The sequence below is a fragment of the Stigmatopora nigra genome, chromosome 23 (genome assembly GCF_051989575.1).
Source record: "Stigmatopora nigra isolate UIUO_SnigA chromosome 23, RoL_Snig_1.1, whole genome shotgun sequence".
In the NCBI taxonomy this organism is placed as follows: Eukaryota; Metazoa; Chordata; class Actinopteri; order Syngnathiformes; family Syngnathidae; genus Stigmatopora; species Stigmatopora nigra.
In genome coordinates this window covers 2,187,759-2,207,818 of record NC_135530.1, presented here as the reverse complement: position 1 = coordinate 2,207,818, position 20,060 = coordinate 2,187,759, and the positions used below count along the sequence as shown (strand labels likewise).

General features: G+C 40.3%; 4 protein-coding genes across 4 annotated transcripts; 2 read left to right on the top strand and 2 right to left on the bottom strand.

The window, feature by feature from the left end:
* Window positions 1-25: 25 nt before the first annotated feature.
* Window positions 26-2,463, bottom strand: arl1 (ADP-ribosylation factor-like 1). Its single transcript, XM_077709624.1, has 6 exons — window positions 2,332-2,463; window positions 1,694-1,831; window positions 1,530-1,611; window positions 1,339-1,450; window positions 603-781; window positions 26-525 (listed from the first exon to the last, which is right to left on the bottom strand). Exons 1-6 carry the CDS (start codon window positions 2,333-2,335, stop codon window positions 495-497), a joined length of 546 nt encoding a protein of 181 aa, XP_077565750.1. The 5' UTR covers window positions 2,336-2,463; the 3' UTR covers window positions 26-494.
* LOC144181240 (DENN domain-containing protein 11-like) lies at window positions 2,328-7,917 on the top strand. Its single transcript, XM_077709622.1, has 9 exons — window positions 2,328-3,360; window positions 3,848-3,947; window positions 4,365-4,523; window positions 4,646-4,802; window positions 4,865-5,003; window positions 5,090-5,221; window positions 5,405-5,555; window positions 5,619-5,687; window positions 6,229-7,917. Exons 1-9 carry the CDS (start codon window positions 2,994-2,996, stop codon window positions 6,422-6,424), a joined length of 1,470 nt encoding a protein of 489 aa, XP_077565748.1. The 5' UTR covers window positions 2,328-2,993; the 3' UTR covers window positions 6,425-7,917.
* On the bottom strand, window positions 7,569-13,753 carry LOC144181243 (FYVE, RhoGEF and PH domain-containing protein 4-like). The gene is made up of 16 exons (XM_077709625.1): window positions 13,544-13,753; window positions 12,488-12,592; window positions 11,622-12,138; window positions 11,233-11,545; window positions 11,027-11,172; window positions 10,795-10,951; window positions 10,570-10,708; window positions 10,441-10,499; window positions 10,231-10,374; window positions 9,940-10,112; window positions 9,366-9,396; window positions 9,211-9,294; window positions 9,024-9,149; window positions 8,814-8,948; window positions 7,961-8,095; window positions 7,569-7,893 (listed from the first exon to the last, which is right to left on the bottom strand). Exons 1-16 carry the CDS (start codon window positions 13,662-13,664, stop codon window positions 7,663-7,665), a joined length of 2,616 nt encoding a protein of 871 aa, XP_077565751.1. The 5' UTR covers window positions 13,665-13,753; the 3' UTR covers window positions 7,569-7,662.
* Window positions 13,754-13,970: 217 nt separating this feature from the next.
* On the top strand, window positions 13,971-19,996 carry mapk11 (mitogen-activated protein kinase 11). The gene is made up of 12 exons (XM_077709627.1): window positions 13,971-14,201; window positions 15,022-15,151; window positions 15,234-15,292; window positions 15,492-15,603; window positions 15,703-15,732; window positions 15,808-15,855; window positions 16,391-16,505; window positions 16,573-16,644; window positions 17,432-17,511; window positions 17,585-17,663; window positions 18,245-18,418; window positions 18,493-19,996. The coding sequence occupies exons 1-12, from the start codon at window positions 14,089-14,091 to the stop codon at window positions 18,564-18,566; spliced, it is 1,086 nt and encodes a 361-aa protein (XP_077565753.1). The 5' UTR covers window positions 13,971-14,088; the 3' UTR covers window positions 18,567-19,996.
* The last annotated feature ends 64 nt before the right edge of the window (window positions 19,997-20,060 follow it).

Below are 20,060 nucleotides of genomic sequence, written 5' to 3'. Positions count from 1 at the left end.
GAAAGAAATAACTCAACACAAAATGTACAACCGCCAAAATTCTTTATTAAACCATTTCCACTATACAAGCAGATATAAATATGCAACCATACAACTTCTAGCAAATTGCATTCCACAAATTTTCCACTCTGCAATTGAGGGTTGAAATTAGCTGATAAAATTCCATTGATTTGATATATTCGGGTACAAAAAGAGACTGGACTAACATATGTGGAAAGAGTTGGCTATGGGACTGCAATGTAGGTATTTCTTGCTCATTAACATGCAACTCTTTCTGGGTGAGGGAGTGTACAAGTCAACCAAAAGGCACCCAGGTTGAATGTCATACGAGGTGACTTTATTTTTATTTCAAAGTAGTAACCTTGTCCATCAGAGTAGAAACGAGGCCTTTGCTGTTTCAGTCCCAGGTTTGGCCAAAATTGATGGAATGTCAGGTCAGTCACAAGGCTTCGTATTTACAAAATCAAAACAAAAAGGGGGCGGGGTTTCTTCTTTTACTGTCGACACTTAAGTGAATCCACCAGCCTGCAGAGAGAGAGAGAAGAAAAAACATTATGAATGCTTCTATTCTGGCTATTTTATACGACAACAACAATAAGTACCACTCCATTGCTTCATCCAAGCCAGTCCCTTTAGTCGCTGAGGTCTTGAAAATCTGCCATTTTCTGTCTTTGAGAGCTGGTAGCCCCAGCGCGTTGGCAACCTCAGCCGGCGTCATGGCTTGGTCCATGTCCTGCTTGTTTGCAAACACTACCAGGATGGCCTTCTTCAACTCCTCCTCCTTTACAATTTGAATTGAAAATTTATAGACTGGTGTACTCTGTGAGCGGACGTTTGGTCGCTGGTCAAATGTACTTGGATATTAAACAGTACTTGGATATTAAGCAGTACTTAAATATTAAACAGTACTTAGATATTAAGCAGTACTTAAATATTAAACAGTACTTAGATATTAAACAGTAATTAGATATTAAACAGTACTTACATATTAAACACTACTTGGATATTAAACAGTGCTTAGATATTAAACAGTGCTTGGATATTAAACAGTACTTGAATATTAAACAGTGCTTAGATATTAAACAGTACTTGAATATTAAACTCTCTCTTAGATATTGAACTCTCTATTAGATATTAAACAGTACTTGAATATTAAAGTCTCTCTTAGATATTAAACAGTACTTGAATATTAAAGTCTCTCTTAGATATTAAACTCTCTCTCATTAATATAATTTTGAGAGCTGTTTTCAACAGTAAACTGTCTGTCACCATTTGACAAGCGACCAAACGTCCGAGCACCGCGTACTCTGTATTTCAACATTGCTAAAATGAACTTGCCTCCAACATGGCCACAAGCTCAGACTTAGAAATACCCATCCGGTCACGGTCACTACTGTCGACCACATAGATGATCGCATCCGTATTGGAGTAGTAGCACCGCCAGTAAGGTCTATGAAAAGATGGAAGAAATAGAAACACATCAAAAAAAAGTGCCATGCATGATTATTAAATCAGTGCTTTATACGTACCGAATACTTGTTTGGCCTCCAAGATCCCACACTTGAAATTTCAAGTTTTTATATGTTACAGTTTCCACGTTAAAGCCAATTGCTGCACAAAGTGACAAGATAGCATTTATTTAGTCATGACGTAAAATAGGAAATTTGGCAGTCTATATTATTATAATTCTCACTAGGAATTGTGGTGACAACTTCTCCAACTTGCAGCCGATACAAAATTGTAGTTTTTCCTGCACCATCCAAACCCAGGATGAGAATCCTCATCTCCCTGGTTCCAAACAGGCCTGAGAAAAGACTGGAGAAGAAGCCACCTGCAAGTACATAGTCATTTATTTGTTTATCATCTCAAAATGGCATCAAGCCTACTTCAACTGCTGATCTCAATTTAAAAAAGAAATACTGTACAAGTGAATGGGAAATCAATTTAGATCAAAACAACATGTCAGTCAACAAGCTTTAATGAAGCTGATTCGACTGGTTAGCCACAACTAGCTTAGCAACGGTAGCCAAGCACTATGGGGCGTTTAAAACTGCAAACTGACATTGTCTTGCTCAAGTATATAAGATTAAGGTGAAACTTTAGATAAAATATGACTAGATCTTTTATATTTCACTTGTATACTTTACATCAAAACAAACTATTACTAGTAGATTTAGCTTTAGCTAAACAAACCCCTGTTCATAAGCGATTTAGAAGTCGATATACAGCAGAAAACACAAATGATCGTACGTTTTTTTAGGATTTATATAATATTAGCCCACTAATGTGTTTAAAAAATATGAATTACATTAAATATAAGATAGTATTCACCCATTTTTTTGTTTAAGACAGCTGGATGCCTCGCAGGTTGTACTAAAGCTTCCGTGTGATGATGTGTCGCTGGGTGACGTCATCCGCCCCCTCGGGAGCGTCTTTACACGTTTTAATGAACCAATATGTAGCATTTGGCATAAATGACAATATTTAATCTATGTTGTATTTTTATCACGTAACTATTTTTTCAAAATAGAAATGATGGGGAAAACATTTATGGCGAAAGTGCGACTGGTTGACGAAAAGTGGGCTTTCGGTATTTCGTTTACCAACGTTGGAGATTATTTGTTCATTATTTTTGTTAATTTTACATCCAACCATTTATCTATACCCCAAATTTTAGATCAGAATACGCAAAATATAGGTATTTTACAAAGGTGATTGATCTTATGTATTAGTATCAAATTATCCATTTTATGTTGCAACAGTATGCATGTGAACGCAACTCGTTCCTGCAAGAGCATCACATGCATAATCTCTCTATCTCTCTACGATAAATATTGCAATTGTGCAAATTTTCGAACAAAATGACCACATTTTCAGTCCTTCTGAACAAGTTGAACATGCGCCTGTGAGTCCTGACTATTCCTCCACGCATGGGTCTGGTGGTACCTATCGCCTAAGACGTCAGTTGCATTCCCCGGCGAGACGCAGACGGGATGGGCGAGCGATCGGACCGAGCTCCCCTTCTGGACTGGGAGGAGATACCGTCCGCGGAGAAGCCCACCGACACGGACTCCCAAGACCGGCTCTCGAGTCCCTCCAACAGCCTCGGAACATCGGGCTCTTCCACGCCGGTGCTTGGGTGGAGCTGCGGTCCGGAGCTTACAGACGGCTGCGGTGCCCCGCCCGCATCCTCCATCAACCAGTCGGGAGCGGACGGAACGCTGTGCCCCGGCGTGGAGAAGCATCCTTCGGACTCAGGACCCGAGGATGTGCCGCTGGAGGACCGGATGCTGGCCTGGGAGGAGGATGAGAAGGACCAAATCGTGTCGGTTTTTGTTGTTGCCTTCAACACCAGAACAGGTGGGATATTAAATATGCGACATGCAACTACACGTTTAGCTGGTGCTTCATTTTCAGAGCCTGATTTTTTTTTACCCACTTTAATTTACTACAACTAATCCATTCACTTGTATTTATTTTCACTAAATGTCAATGACTGCATTGGGAGAATAAGCTGTCTCCATGCATGTCTCAAACAGGTGTGGCCCTGTTTTATGACCTGGCCTTGACTTTACAAAATTGATATAAAATTATGAGATTTCAATGCTATGTTTATAGGAGGCTTTTTGTGGAACTGTATCGCCAAGTTAGCTCAGTGATTTTTGGGAATTTTGAATACATTAGCAGCTCAAGCAGAGGACAGCAGGGACACTTGGTGATGGAGCTTGGAGTCTACAACCCCATTTTGACAGGGGACAGTGGGCGGAATGAGATTTTCCACCATTTATTTGCAATCAATCTCATTTATTTGAAGTCCATTTATTTGTCTGTGTTTTCTTTTTGATAGGAAACATGTTGGAGTGGTGTCTACCCAAGGATATGGACCTGGAAGGTGTGGAATTCAAAGCTATTGCAAGTGGATCCCATAGAGTAACCACTGACTTCATGTAAGTGACTACCAATTTTATGAACATTTTTTTGTTAATATTTGTTAATACTTGTCTGACATTTGGAAAACACATTACCTGTTGTGTAGTAGTAGTAAGGAATAGGGTTGGTATGGACGACTATTTAGTATTCTTAGAAAAATAATGGCTTCATTTTCTCCCTAAAATCTGGGGTTAAAATGCAATGAAAATACTGAAATAAGTAATAAACATCAGTATTTTATCTTAAACAATATATGATATGTGTTAACTCACATCAATCTGAATCACTGTATGTTCCTTTTGGCCCAAAAAATTATGCCAGTCGTCCAAAAAAAAAAGATAAATTAATAAATAAAAAGCAGCTCAGCCATCTGTCCATGCTCACTTCCACGTTTGAAAGGTTTTATCTGCCTCTCCCTTTCACGGCGTTCCCAGATACTTCCGGAAAGGCTCCTACTTCGGGCTGGCTTGCTTCGCCAACATGGCCGTGGAGAGCATGGCGGAGCGTGGTGCCCGCATGAAGTCGGTGGGCATCCTGTCGACATCCTACACTTTGCTCTACCGCTACATGAGCTTCTTGGAGCACCAAGTCAGGTAGCATAATATCATCAGAGATGCCAAATTAATTAAATATATATATACAATTAATCAGATGTCCCCCTGTATTGTTTTATAATTATATTAAAGTATAATTTTTGTTTTGTTTTTTGACCCAGGGTCCAGCTTCAATCCCCAGGCCATTACTCCCCCCTGGAGGCCTTCTTTGAGGACAAAAGAGCACTTTTGCTTCCTAGCGGCGATAACATAGTCTCCGTTTGCCCTATTCACATCTGGGGGGCTTCCATCAACCACAGCATGCACCCAGAAATGAAGGTAGGCTTATAGAGTCATTGTCCCATTTCAAATAAATCGTACATTTTCCATTTGCCACCTAGATTACGCATCCGGCAGGCTGCATGTCCCAGTTCATCCGGTTTTTCGGCGAGCAGATCATGGTGCTTTGGAAGCTGGCGCTACTACGGCGGAGAATTCTTATCTTCTCCCCGCCGCCCGTGGGCGTCGTCTGCTATAGAGGTGCGGGGGGAACAGCTGGGCTTTTGCGGTCACGTGGATTTCTCCATGTTGGAGTTTTTACGACTCCCATTTCTCTTCTTGCTTAGTGTACTGCTGCTGTTGCCTGGCAAATATCTCCATGCCGGGAGTGGGCGCGGCCGTGCCCGAGTTCAGGCCTTTCTTTTACGTCAATGTGGCCGACATTGCAGCGTTGGAGAATGAGCTGTCCTATGTTGCATGTAAGTGCGATGGATTACCGTATTTTCACGACTATAAGGCGCACTTAAAAGTCTTAAATCTTCTCCAAAATAGACAGTGCGCCTTATAATGCGGTGCGCCTTACAGTCGTGAAAATACGGTACTTTTTTTACGCTATCTTGTCGAAATCAATGAATCACTGATTTGTGTTTGGGGACGTACAGGCACAACCGAGAAGATCTTCGAGGAGAAGCGCGATCTGTACGACGTCTATGTGGATAATCAGAACGTCAAGACCCACAGGGAAGGTTTGAAGCCGTTGCTTCGCATCAGCACCGCCGACCGTGACAAGTATCGCAAGCTAACGGAACAGAGGTACGTCGGAAAGGAGGAGACTGAGCCATTCGGGTCTTGATTGTGTTATCTGCATTGAGACAGGAAGATGCTGCTGTACTCTCAGGAGGAAAATGGAGACTGCGTGTCCAGTGAAGAGGATCTCTTCATTCTGTGAGTGCAGTATTTATTTTCAAAGTATTTTACCCCCAATTTATACTATGAAGTCAAGGTGCATGTATATGCATGTATATACGTATACATAAATATACATACATATACATACATATACATACATATACATACATATACATACATATACATACATATACATACATATACATACATATACATACATATACATACATACACACATACATATACATACATATACATACATATACATACATATGCATGCATATACATATACATACATATACATACATATATATACATATACATACATACATATACATATATATACATATACATACATACATATACATATATATACATATACATACATACATATACATATACATACATACATACATACATATATATATACTTATATATGTATATGTATTTTTATATTTATATATTATCCATTATCCATGAAAAATGAGGGATTAGTGTATTTTTTTATTGACAACACAAAGCAAACAACGATAACACTGAGGTACTTTTGCAATTGATCCATCTGATTTTTCTTCAGGTTTTTCCTAGAGCAGAACAACCAAATTTTCCAGACCCTGAGCGAGGTGGCGGCCAGCCCTGATCCGACGCTGACCGCCGAGAGCATGCGTGCCATGGGTCTGGACCCACACGGCGACCGGCTCTTTCTTCTTCACTTATTGGAAATCTACGGTTTCGACACGCTGCTGGTGTCCGACCAGCTTTGCTGCAGCTGAGATGCGACTTCCCAGTCCAGAATGGCCGCTACATTTTCCTTTTAGAATCTCCCACTGGTTCCAGTAGGTAGGAAAAACCCCCCACTGTGGAGACAGGAGGCTTAGCGACATATCCAGTAAACAGTCTGGTAAAAGTAGCCACCTGTAAATACTACTACATTTTCTGGGGAAAGCCTATTTGAAGCATTTATGTACAAATCCGCTTTTCATGTGAACACTGTCATTTTAACTTATTGTGGATGGATCTTTTTTCTTTTTGTTCTGTTTTTTAGCAGGAGCTGAGACCAAATTGCAATATTTTTTTTTAAAGTGGTGTCCGTGCGGACTTAGTTGGACGCTGCCAGCTGAGCCTCCGCATCCAATGTCCAGTTGGGGTTTGAACACTAATCCACAAACACAGGCCTGCAGGGAGGAAGCTAAGTCATTTTTTTTTGCTGTGAGCAGTGCAAATCTTGGGTTTTTGTGAACATTTTAACCCCCTAAAACCTGGCATCCACATAGGTAGAAAGATTTGAGTCACATATACAACACAAAAATAACATTTGGTATATACTACTTGAAGGACGGTGCTCGGCTTTTGGTCGCCAGACTTTTGGTCACCAGTCTTTTGGTCCCTGGTCAAATGGTGACAGAGAGTTTACTGTTGAAACTAGCTCTCAAAATTATATTCATGAGAGAGTTTAATATCTAAGAGAGAGAGAGTAATATCCAAGTACTGTTTAATATCCAAGTACTGTTTAATATCCAAGTACTGTTTAATATCCAAGTACTGTTTAATATCCAAGTACTGTTTAATATCCAAGTACTGTTTAATATCCAAGTACTGTTTAATATCCAAGTACTGTTTAATATCCAAGTACTGTTTAATATCCAAGTACTGTTTATTATCCAAGTACATTTGACTGGCAACCAAAAGGGACCAAAAGGCTGGCAACCAAAAGACCGGGAGACCAAACGTCCGGTCATGCTTGAGGCCAAATGCTATTTTCTCGTATTTGGACACCAGGTTTAGGTCAATGTACTGCTGTAATTTAAATGGCTATAACTGTGATTTAACAAGATCAAATTATTATTATTAAAAAAAATAAAAGATCTTTCTGATTATCTCACCTATAAATTGTAGAATTCGTAGAGACAGTTCAACTCATGTTAAAACCGTTTATTTATTTTACTGTAAACCATTTCAGAAATAAAGTATGCCTTTTCCTGAGAGAAAATGAATAAATGTTCCCATTTTTTTAAAGAAGGATAAATTCTTCTCCGCTGGATTCGCTGGTGTGGTCGTTAGATCCCGTCACGGCAACTTTCAGAGCAGCCAACCAGTCTTGTTTGGTGTCAAAGTCATCACATGTAAAGGTATGACTGACTTTGGATTGTCTTAAAATGAAGTAGGATTGTCCCTGGAGCTCTTGAGGGGGATCTTCCACGATGTAGCCCAGCAGAGCGATCCTAGACAAGGGCTTTGCATTCTGGGACGAAATAACGTGAGTCAGCTGTAAAATCATTGTTTTTTTCATTAATACCTTTGTGAATTACCTGTGGTGCAGCATACAAAGAGAGATGTGCAGGTTCTGTTTTGCTAATGACAGCCCAAACCCGCTGCCACGTTTTAGGATTGTCGCCATATTGCAGGAAGCCGTTGATCACATTGGCGGATGGGTAAGACTCCAACTGAGAGACATTTTTTATTTCAACAGACAGCTAGTCAAAACATAGGTCAGTCTAAACCCAGATATGGGCAAAGTATGGCCCGTGGGCCACATAAGGCCCATTAGGCTTTCTCTCCATCTCGTTAATGTATGTATACAGTACTGTATGTATTCTCTCCATTTTATTAAATGTATTATCAGTACAAATGGTTACTTATACTAGCCTTAAACATACAAATGCACTTATATAAACCTTCAACATACTTATAGAGGCTTTAAACATAAATTAGAATATAAAATATAGCACTGAATCAACTTCAATTTGAACAATTTCAATTTATGAACAATTTCAACTTATGAATAAGCGAATAAGCGTAAGTAGGGGTGTTTGTACATTCCTTTTTACTTAACTTAGTACTTTATACTTATACTTTATACTTCCACTCTTTCTTTTTGTGTTTTACAGCCCCTCTATCTTTTCTTAAATTACATTTTAATATTTCTTAATACATTCCTTTTTACTCGACTTTGTAGTACTTTATACTTTTTACTCTAATGATGAGTGATGAGTATGTTAATACTTTAGTCCTTTTTTCCTGTTTATATTTCATATGTACTGTTAACGGATGCACTTTTTTACATGTATCATATCTTCTGTTAACCCAGCCTATCTGTCAAATTTTTAAAGTCAATGTAGCCCCCCAGGCCCAAAAACTTTGCCCACCCCTGGTATAGCTCACCTCAGATGTCGGCCTCTTGGTGCTCCCTCCCCTCTGTCTGGTTAAAATGGCGTAGCAAGATTTGCACACCTTGTTGAGCTTGTTTCCATCGTAGGCTAGAGCTACCTTGTTGTCGGAGCACTTGTGGCAAACCACCTAGCAGGTATCAACATATACTCGAGTGAACTGACGTTACATTTACCTACAGTGGAGTGCTTGTGTGATACTCACGCAGCCGCAAGCCCGACAATGATGTCGCCGTCTGGTCAAAGCGTTGAAAGGCTCCTGGCACTTCATGCACAAGGTCACTTCGTGGTCACGGATCCAGCGAGGGGCACGTCGTCCAAGATCTTCCGCCTGGTCAACCATATCCTCAACCAGGTGATCTTCCATCATATACAGGTAATCTCGTACTTACTGGTTTGGTTACATTTGTCTCCTTTGATGCTAATTTGAACGTCTCATTTTTCTTTTGGAATACGTCAATGGCGTCCTGGATCACCTGGAGAACGAGAAGCGTGTGGTTTCTTCCTTGAGGTAACGTCATCACAACAACAAAAATCAGGTCAATACCTTTATCCACCCATCACGGTCCTTTTTTGAGCTAGAGAACACAGATTAAAAAAACATTTAAGCATTTAAGTATGACAATAGTACCATATTTTACTGACTATAAATCACACTAACAGAACATGGGCAAACTACAGCCTGCGGGCCACATTTGACCCGTTAGGCTTTTTAATCCGGCCCACTCACGTTATCCAAATATTTTTTTTCACCCCAAAATGGCAGTAGCTCTATTCACTCTTTGTTTTTCGTCTTTTACAGTCTATCCTTTTTTATATTACATTTTAATATTTCTTAATACATTCATTTTTACTTTGTCCTTTATACTCTTTACTTTAATGATAAATGATTAGTATGTTAATGCTTCAGTCCTTTTTTTCAGTTTATGTTTCATATGTACTGTTAACGGATGCACTTTTTTATCTGTAGCGAATCTTATGCTGGTCCGGCCCATCTGTCAAATTTTTAAAGTCAACATAGCCCCCGGGCTGAAAAGTTTGCCCACCCCTGTACTAACACTATCCCCTCAAAAATGCAGTTTATACTAAATAAATAGGGTCATTTAAAAATTACCATTTACCTAGCTTGTAGCTCCAAGGTTTTCTCCTTTCCTGAAATCTGGAAGGCATATGGGTGGTCCTCATTAGCAGTCTCCTGCACCTGCATGCTGTCCACTCCTATACGGGAACGCACTGTAAAACGTTGGCCCACCAGGCTGAACTTTGGCGTACAGCATAGGAGAAAGTTGTTGAACTGGAAAAACAAAAGACCCAATCAACTAATAGAGACTTAATATGTCTTACTATCGACTAGCAATGTATTCAGATTCAGGTCCAACCATACTTAGACTAAATTCTTAGTTGTATCATACCAGAAAGAGATGGCGCTCCATTGCCGAAGTGTTCCTGGCAGCTAATTTGAGCAGACGACCTTCCTTGAGAAACTCATTGGTGGGATTCACCACTTCTTCCTCTCCAACCATTTCATAGATTTCCAGCAACCTCTTGATGCTTTCCTACGGGAGACAAAGTCATTGAACCGCCATTTTCAGAGTCAAATAATGTCTATGAAAGTGACCTACAGCTTGGTGGACGGCACTGTTTGAGTGGCTGGCAGCCATTGAAATGGTCTCTAGGGTTTCTGTACAGAAGACAAACTAAAGTTATATAGAGAAAAATGAGTCTACCGACTTTTTATCCACAATACTTACTCTGAGCAAACTCAAAGTCTGGGTCACTCGGCGGTAATCTCTTGACATAATCCCTTAGCAATAACTCGTAGCGAGGAATTCTTTGGACTGGTTCCAACATGTGATGCTGTAGAGTAAGACTAGCACACACTTCTTGGCTCTAAATGGAAAATCCCATCACTTGAAACAAAGGCTTTTTTCTATGGAACCAAGTATTTAACTGGCAAGATTTTTTGTTCCACCAACCTGGATGTCCTCAATGATATTCCGAAAAGCAGAAGATCGCTCAGTCCATATTCTCACCAGCTCCATAGCCTGGTCAAAGTTTCTAACATAGTCAGCGTACATCCTCAAAAAAGGAGCGTGTTGCAGGAGAACATTGCCTAAACCAGGTCGTTCCTGCCTAAGTGAAATGGACACAGATTAAGCCTGGATCTCGGCGTCCAATCATTAATATGCAAGAGGTGATTGGACCAACCAGTGTCCAATGCAGTCCTCAAGATCAGGCAACAGGAACTGGCTATGGAAGGAATAGATGGAAGAGATATTGGAGAAGATATTTCGCACAACTTCTGCCGGAAAGGAGCCTTTTCCCGCTTCGTCAGTCAAACGCAGACAAAAAACCTGAAACAGGATTCAGTCAAAAACCTAAACCCACCCAGCCTACATCATACCGAGCCCTACCTGGTCCAAGAGGTGGAGCCTAGCCACGTAAGCCCTTTCTGTATGCAAGAGTTCATTGGCTATCTTAAACAACGTCTGTTCTACATTCTCCTCTTTGACTTCTTCAGTCATTTTCTGAACACATTCCTCCCACGATTTGTCTTCACGAGCAGCTTCAGCCCATTTGCAGGAGAACCTCGATCCCGCTCGGACCTCGACGGGATCAGTTTTTCGCCGAGGAACGACTTCTTCCACCCCGGAATCGACTCTAAAGTCCTCTGATGCTTTGACCTTACTCCTTGGAGGTGAACGGTCCGATTTATCTGATGAAGTTCTGCAAAAAAACAGACATTGAAGTTACTTAGAATGCTCGAAAGAACCCAGAATGGATGTGACGGATTAATATCAACCTTTCATCCAAGTGTACAATGAGATTAGGTACACTTAAAGACTTTCCTGGATACTTCTTCTCCTGAACTACATTTTTCTCACTTGGAATCTTGTGTAATCCAAGCCAGGATTTGGAAGTACTCCCAGGGCTGTAGCTACCTATCTTACCCTGAATAGGACTCGGTGTCTTCAACAGTCCCGAGAGAGAGCTTGGGTTTCTTGGCGATAATTTGGCAGGGCTGTGACCTCCCTCTTTCATGGGGCTACAATTATGTATACCTCTCTTACCCGGGCTTGGGGTCCCCAATGTTGGACTACTCGCCAGTTTGGGGATCTTCTGAGAAGGGGATAGTCCATTGGGATTTATGCACAACTCATTTGGAATAGTCAGTCCTGTCTTGTCTTGACTTGGGGATGTGTAGCAGCAAGTTACTGTGATTTGAGTCTTTTCTTCTGTCATAGGGTGTTGCGGGAGCCTGGATGAAGACTGGGATCCTTTTGTTATTGGACTCTTGAGGTGTGCAGGTTTGGGAGGCACTGCAAGGACATCATGTAAGTAGTTGCAACTACAATTTTTTTGAAAGCTAAGCAGATTTATGTCGTGACTGGACGTTTGGTCGCCGGTCTTTTGGTCCCTTTTGGTCACAGGTCAAATCTACTTAGATATTAAACAGTACTTAGATATTAAACAGTACTTAGATATTAAACTCTCTCTCCCTTAGATGTGAAACTCTCTCTCCCTTAGATGTGAAACTCTCTCTCTTGGATATTAAACTCTCTCTCATGAATATATTTTTGAGAGGTTTCAACAGTAAACTCTCTGTCACCATTTGACCGGCGACCAAAAGACCAGCGACCAAACGTCCGAGCACCGACTTATATTCACCTTGTGGCTTGTACGGGCTTCTCTTGGTCTGGCTTTTCTCGGTGTCTTCATGTTTGAATGAAGCGCAGGTCTTGTCGCAAGAACCTTCACAGCAACATTTCCCCACTGAAATGCACATGCTAACCATTACCCCGTGAACGTGTTAATTTGAGTTACTTCAAAACTGATTGTTTACCTTTAGCAAACAAACTTGATTACTTTAACCCTTTCAGAAAACACTTTTTAAAATCCAATTTAGGCAGTGACTAAACTTTGAGAAAAAACCTGATAATTTAGAAATATTCTTACCGTAGATTTGACTTAAAACTAATGTTTGCCTGCTCCCAAAGCCTTTAGCACGCTTAAAATATGTTACACTTCTGCTTTCTCACTTCTGGTGTTGCCTCATGTTGTAATTGATTATGTCAGCATCTGAAAAGGGGTCATTTTCCATTGCAGATTTCACAAAAAAAATCAATTTCCAGTGATTATTCTGAGTCTCACATGGTATTTATTACTTCTCATCATTGGATAAAAGCTCTACTTATTTCTTTAGGATAGATCCCAGTAATAATGGACACTATGGACTTCCCTATTTGATTTCCATCAGTACCATCAGAGCAAGAATTCCACATTAGGAGTGAAACAAACCCTTTAACTATGGAACACTGGGCCTTTGTGGGTGTGCGTGTATGTGTGTGTATGTGTCTATCGTTGCGAATGTGATTGACAAACAAAAAGCAGCAAAAGAGCAAAGTCCAGTCTGAATCAGGGGAAAGGGATTTGCCTCCAACAGGCACCAATTAACACCATTCACAAATGAACACATGACATTATTGTGTTTGGAAATAGACATAACAAATTTAAACAGTCATTCAAAGCTATTCCAAACAAATGTGCATTGATTATTTGGCATTTTATTGATTTTTTTTGCAGCATTTGTTATTTAATGGTGTTAATTGATTCAAAGATTCTAGTAGGGCATTAGATTCTAGTTGAGCATTAAAAAAAGTCAATAATTACTTTAAAAATACTTTTAAATGTATATATTTTTCTTTTTATATTAAGTAAGCTCACCTGTTTGGCAATCAGATGCAACTCCTTTGGCTTTGCGTCTGACTGCAACCCGTCTAAACTCGTCCACTTCACAGCTGCTGTTATTTATCGCCAAACTGTGTCTCTTCTTCAGATCAAACATGGCTTAAAGTTCATCAAGTCCTCGTCTGATTACTCAAAGTTGATCCAGGAATGTGAGGAAGCCGAAAGATGGGGGTATGTATCGAACGTGGGATTGGGGGTGTGTCGCGTCTTATTTATATAGAGGCGGGGGGCTCAATTTTCTGCCTGCTATTACCACTAAATGTCATCTAGATGACGCTAGAATACCTTATTTGTTATTCCCCGTGTGTAGTTACTCATTTTCACCACAGGAGGGTGCTAAAAGACGCCGTTCACAAAGATAGACAAAGGGAGGGAAGGGGCGGGGAGACAGGCTGCCTGTAGCCGACGCTTGATCACTACTCCCCGGCGAGCCTGCAAACGACATCCCGCTCTGGCGGTCTCACTTTCCCTTGTCATCTACCCCCATTTCCTTTATTTAGTTGCCTTGTCAGCTACTAAAGATGTCAGCCAGGCCCGGGTTCTATCGACAGGAGCTGAATAAGACTGTTTGGGAGGTGCCGGAGCGGTATCAGAACCTAACGCCGGTCGGCTCTGGAGCTTATGGTTCCGTGTGGTGAGTTTTTTTTTTTTATCAATGTGTGTGTGCGGAGGGGCGAGGCTGCAGACTAAAAGATGCTTGCGTTCGATCCCCTGCTTGCATCCAGGTTGGGCTGTGTCATCAAAATCGACCATGTTTTCTCAAATGCTAGAAAAATAATAATTATAATTAGATCAAAACTGCATTCAGTCATCAAAGTATGTCATGATTCCATTCCTTACCGATGGTGCATAACCTTATGGTTGCTATGGTGATACCCAGATATGACAGCATCAATTAAATACTGATAAAGACATTATGGCATATTTCATTCCAGATGCATGGTTGATTAGGGACAAATCTAGGATTTTTTTCACAGTGTGTTGAAAGAATTATGGTGACATTTCTGGGTTATATTTTTATCAATTTAGACTGTTGTTAACAAGCCTAATTTTGTATATTTAGCTTGTAATTTCCTCATTATCTTTTCTGAAGTTTAAATCACGTGTTGGAAAATGGGGTGACATAGTTAGACTTCCTCTTTATTTGTTGCGAAAGTGATTTGAATCACAGTTGTGGCTCTTTTGCAAGAGTGTTGGTTCACTTTAAACATTTTGAAACAATCTACTACAAAAAATATGTGTTAACTGCAATATTATACTTTAAAAGAAAATGGCATCATGGTAGAAACATGGTATGTGAAGATAGTTGGCTGAAACATGATGGCAAGGCATCTGGAGTGTCAGTAGGGGGTGACTTGAAGCCCCCTAGAACGTCAAATACTGTCAACCCTTCATGTATATTTACGCTATTCAAACATTAACAAAATGTTTTTAATTTGTCTTTACTTCTCCAGTTCTGCCTACGATGTAATCCTACGGCAGAAAGTGGCGGTGAAGAAGTTATCACGACCCTTTCAATCGCTCATCCACAGTCGGCGTTCGTACCGGGAACTCCGGCTTCTCAAGCACATGAAACATGAGAATGTTAGTGCGTCTCAATGTGAAATGAGTCAACGTGCTCAAGCCATCTGCTTCCCTGTACTTTACTGATCTGTATTCCGTTTAGGTAATCGGGTTGCTGGATGTATTCACACCTGCTGCTATACTGGAAGAGTTCAATGAACTGTAAGTTATTTACCGTATTTTCATGACTATAAGGCGCACTTAAAAGTCTTAAATGTTCTCCAAAATAGACAGTGCGCCTTATATATGGAAAAATGTCATTCATTGAGGGTGCGCCTTGTAGTCCTGAAAATACGGTAACTGAAGATAACATGTATTGTTTTGTAGAAATGCATTATCATCATAAACTGCTTTTTTTTAGCTACCTGGTGTCCAACCTGATGGGTGCGGACCTCAATAACATCGTTAAATTTCAGAGATTGTCCGATGAACACGTGCAGTTTTTGATTTACCAGCTCCTACGTGGCCTCAAGGTGGGTTTTTCTATTAACCAGAAATAATTGAATAGTAAACTGCACTGTTGACCCCTGTCTCGTTATTTATCATCCTCTCTTTTGCACGGCGACGGACAGTACATCCATTCAGCGGGATTGATTCACAGAGTGAGTGTCACCGCTTCCTCTCGCACTACTTGCGCACGATTTGTGCAAATACAAATGATATTTCTCCTCCCCTAGGACCTGAAGCCTAGTAACGTGGCAGTAAATGAGGACTGCGAGCTGAGGGTAAGTCCCAATTGCGCTTCAATGCTGTGACCGGACGTTTGGTCGCTGGTCTTTTGGTCAGCAATGTCGTGACCGGACATTTGGTCACCGGTCTTTTGGTCGCTGGTCAAATGTACTTAGATATTAAAAAGTACTTGGATATTTAACTCTCTCTCTTAGATATTAAACTTTCTCTCATGAATATCATTTTGAGAGCTGGTTTCAACAGTACTTAGATATCAAAAAGTACTTAGATATTAAACAGTACTTAAATATTAAACTCTCTCTTAGAAATTAAACTCTCTTTCCTAGATATTCTACAGTACTTAGATATTAAACAGTATTTAGATATTAAACTCTCTCATGAATATAATTTTGAGAGCTGGTTTCAACAGTAAACTCTCAGTCACCATTTGACTGGCGACCAATAGACCGGCGACCAAAGAGACCGGCAACCAAAAAGACCGGTGACCAAAAGACCTGCGACCAAACGTCCGAGCACCCTCCAATGCTAACATTTACCATTTTGCAAATCATCAACTTTGCACCCCCATAGATTCTCGACTTTGGCTTGGCCCGGCAAACTGACGACGAGATGACGGGGTACGTGGCCACACGCTGGTATCGGGCGCCGGAAATCATGCTGAACTGGATGCACTACAATCAAAACGGTGAGTCCTGCTTTCATTTTGCCGGACATTTGCCGTTAACAGATTGCTTTGTGGGTTTGTCTTCTAGTTGATATTTGGTCCGTGGGATGCATTATGGGAGAGCTGATCAAGGGGAAAGTCCTTTTTCCCGGCACTGATTGTATCCTTTATCGCTGTCGGAAGAGCCCTCAGTGGTATTTTTTTTTCCTAGCCTCCATTATCTTGGCTACGTGATCTACAACGGGCTTTCGAATTAGCATCACAATCTCTTTCTGAAGGCGAGTACAAAAAAGACGGCAGGAATGAGTAGGAGCCACCACAAAAGGGCTGGAATGATCCCTACTTATTCTTTTGGTGGCCTGTAGCGGCACTTAAAGCCATTTGGGTTACTCTTTAGTTGCCATTGTCAGCAATAGATGTCCATGACGGATGAAAGGAAGGACTAGGGCAAACTACGGCCCGCGGGCCACATCTGGCCCGCCAGGTTTTTTAATCCGGCCTGCTGACGTTGTCCAAATAATGTTATTTATTAATTTTTAGTTTTTCTCCCCAAAATGGCGCCATCACGCGTAACCAGTGGCAGTAGCTCTGTCCACTCTTATTTGTTTTTGGTGTTTTACAGCCCCTCTATCTTTTTTTAAATGACATTTTAATATTTCTTAATACATTCCTTTTAACTTTACTTTGTAGTACTTTATACTATTTACTTTAATGTCCAGTGATGACTATGTTAATACTTTAGCCCTTTTTTTCTCTTTATAGTTCATATGTACTGTTAACGGATGCACTTTTTTATATGTATCGTATCTTGTGCTCACTCGGCCCATCTGTCAATTTTTTAAAGTCAATATGGCACCCGGGCCCAAAAGTTTGCCCACCCCTAAGACTAGGTTATGACTGTTAGGAACCCTGGTCACTTTTTCCTTTAACCTTTGGGGTTGAAACAGATATCGACCAGTTAAAGAGAATCATGGAGATGGTTGGAACGCCGACCCCGGATCTGCTGGAGAAGATCTGTTCGGAGCATGTGAGACAATATGACGCAATGTTTTTTTCCCAAATAAATTTGCACAGTACTGAACTTGACTTCTGTATTTCAGGCACAGAAGTACATCCAGTCTCTGCCTTTTATGCCTCAGCAAGATCTAGAGAAGATTTTCCGAGAAGCAAATCCACTAGGTAGGCACTGTACCATTGCTTTATACGATAATACATACAAACACCTTGACATACGAACATTTCGAGATACGGGTAAAATTTCGAGCAAATAATTATCTCTATATACAAGACAAATTTCGAGATACGAGAAAGCTAGGTGGCCAAGACATGAGAGGCTATTTATGTCTTTTTTGTTGCATCTCTTTCGTGTATAACAGATATCTACGAGCACATTTCCCATTGAAATGAACTAAAAACATATTAATTTGTTTTTAGTAAATTTCAATGGGAAACATTTGTTCGAGAATATTGACATTAGAGCTCAGTCCCGGAACGAATTAAGCTTGTATCTCGAGGTACATCTTTTGCTCCCCCAAAATCTTGTTTGTTTTTTACAAAAAAACCACAACATTTCAAAATGTATTAAGTCCCACATCTGTTTATCTCATTTTTTAATGAATTACACATTTAACAAATAAAATCACAAGGCAAACTAACATCTTCCGCCAATTGGACCACATTTATATATTAGTTAATTCACAATACTCCCAAAATGATTTACTGTTATGGTGGGTTGACATTTTGCCTTTATTGTCAAACAGCTGTGGACCTATTAAAGCGTATGCTGGTGCTAGACTGCGATGGAAGAATCTCAGCGAGCGAGGCTCTGGCCCACCCTTACTTCTCGCAGTATCACGACCCAGACGACGAGCCCGAAGCGCCACCTTACGACCAAACCCTGGAGAGTAAAGATCGCACTCTAGAGGAATGGAAAGGTGAGATTTCATGGTAAATGTTTTACGCATGGTTACGCCACATTACCCCGTTTTTTCTTCCCCATTTCCTACAGAGCTGGTGTTTACAGAAGTGAACAGTTTCAAAGGCGCTGTTGGCAAAACTGACAGCCTGCAGGTGGAGCAGTGACGGAACGGACGAGCTGGGAAATTTAACGGTGCTCGGACGTTTGGTCGCCGGTCTTTTGGTCGCCGGTCAAATGGTGACAGAGAGTTTACTGTTGAAACCAGCTCTGAAAATTATATTCATGAGAGAGAGTTTAATATCTAAGAGAAAGAGAGAGTTTAATATCTAAGAGAGAGAGTTTAATATCTAAGAGAGAGAATTAAATATCTAAGAGAGAGAATTAAATATCTAAGTACTGTTTAATCTCCAAGTACTGTTTAATATTTAAGTACTGTTTAATATCTGAATACTGTTTAATATCTCAGTACTGTTTAATATCTAAGTACTGTTGAAACCAGCTCTCAAAATTATATTCATGAGAGCGAGTTTAATTTCTAAATATACTGTTTTCAACAGTACTTAGATATTAAACTCTCTCTTAGATAATAAACTCTCTCTTAGATATTAAACTCTCTCTCTTAGATATTAAACTCTCTCATGAATATAATTTTGAGAGCTGGTTTCAACAGTAAACTCTCTGTCACCAAAAGACCGGCTACCAAAAGACTGACGACCAAACGTCCGGTCACAAATTTAACCAACACAGGGAAGATTTGAACGTCCAACTGGAAAGTTGCATCCTCTACTAATTCCCTTCTGCAAGAGTGAAAAGACAAAGTACGCAACTCCCACTGGTGTTTCATATAAGAAAGCAACTTTCCGTAAGTGTTTACAGACTAAGTCGACAAGACAAAACGCACGCTAGGATTTCCAAAGTAAGAATACAACACCATCTGCTCCTCCACGATTGCGACAAATTCCACTGAGCCCTTTTTCCATTCCTGTTCAAATGCCCAACTGGAGCTTCGTATTTAGCCTGCATATTGCATGAGTGTATTAAACGGTACCATTAAAGGAGCAGAAATTGTACCCCATAACGTGGATGTGGACACTGACTGTTCTTTCAAATGAATATTGTGTTATATGTATGCCGAATGCTCTGATAAGTCTTGTTATGCTAGGATTCACAACAATTCCAGGGGCCATTCTTTCCCAGATTCCGTCTTTTATCAGTTGATAGTCATAAATTTTGAAGAATGCAAAGTGCGAGACCTTACATTCTCGAGGGGAAGGTTGTTGTGGGTGAGAATATGTTGTTACAGATGAATGTAAAATTGTATAGAAGTACTAATGGTATCATTGAGAAGTGCTTTCAGGATTGATGACATATGAGAAAGGGGAGGAGCTGTGATGATTCATCTACAGGTAATATAATGTGTTCTTTTATATTGGGCTTTTTTCCCATTCATATTCTGTATTTTTGGTCAGTTTATATGACCGAAGTTATGCATTTTAATTTGATGACATGGTCATAAATGAAGGTAATCATCTAAGTCGTTAGCCATGTGTGTTTTGTGATTATGACATTAAAATAAAACCAATCTGACAGAGGATGATTGCATATTTTTGAAAGTCCATGTTTTATTACACGTTGGTTGCCGGACGTTTGGTTGCCGG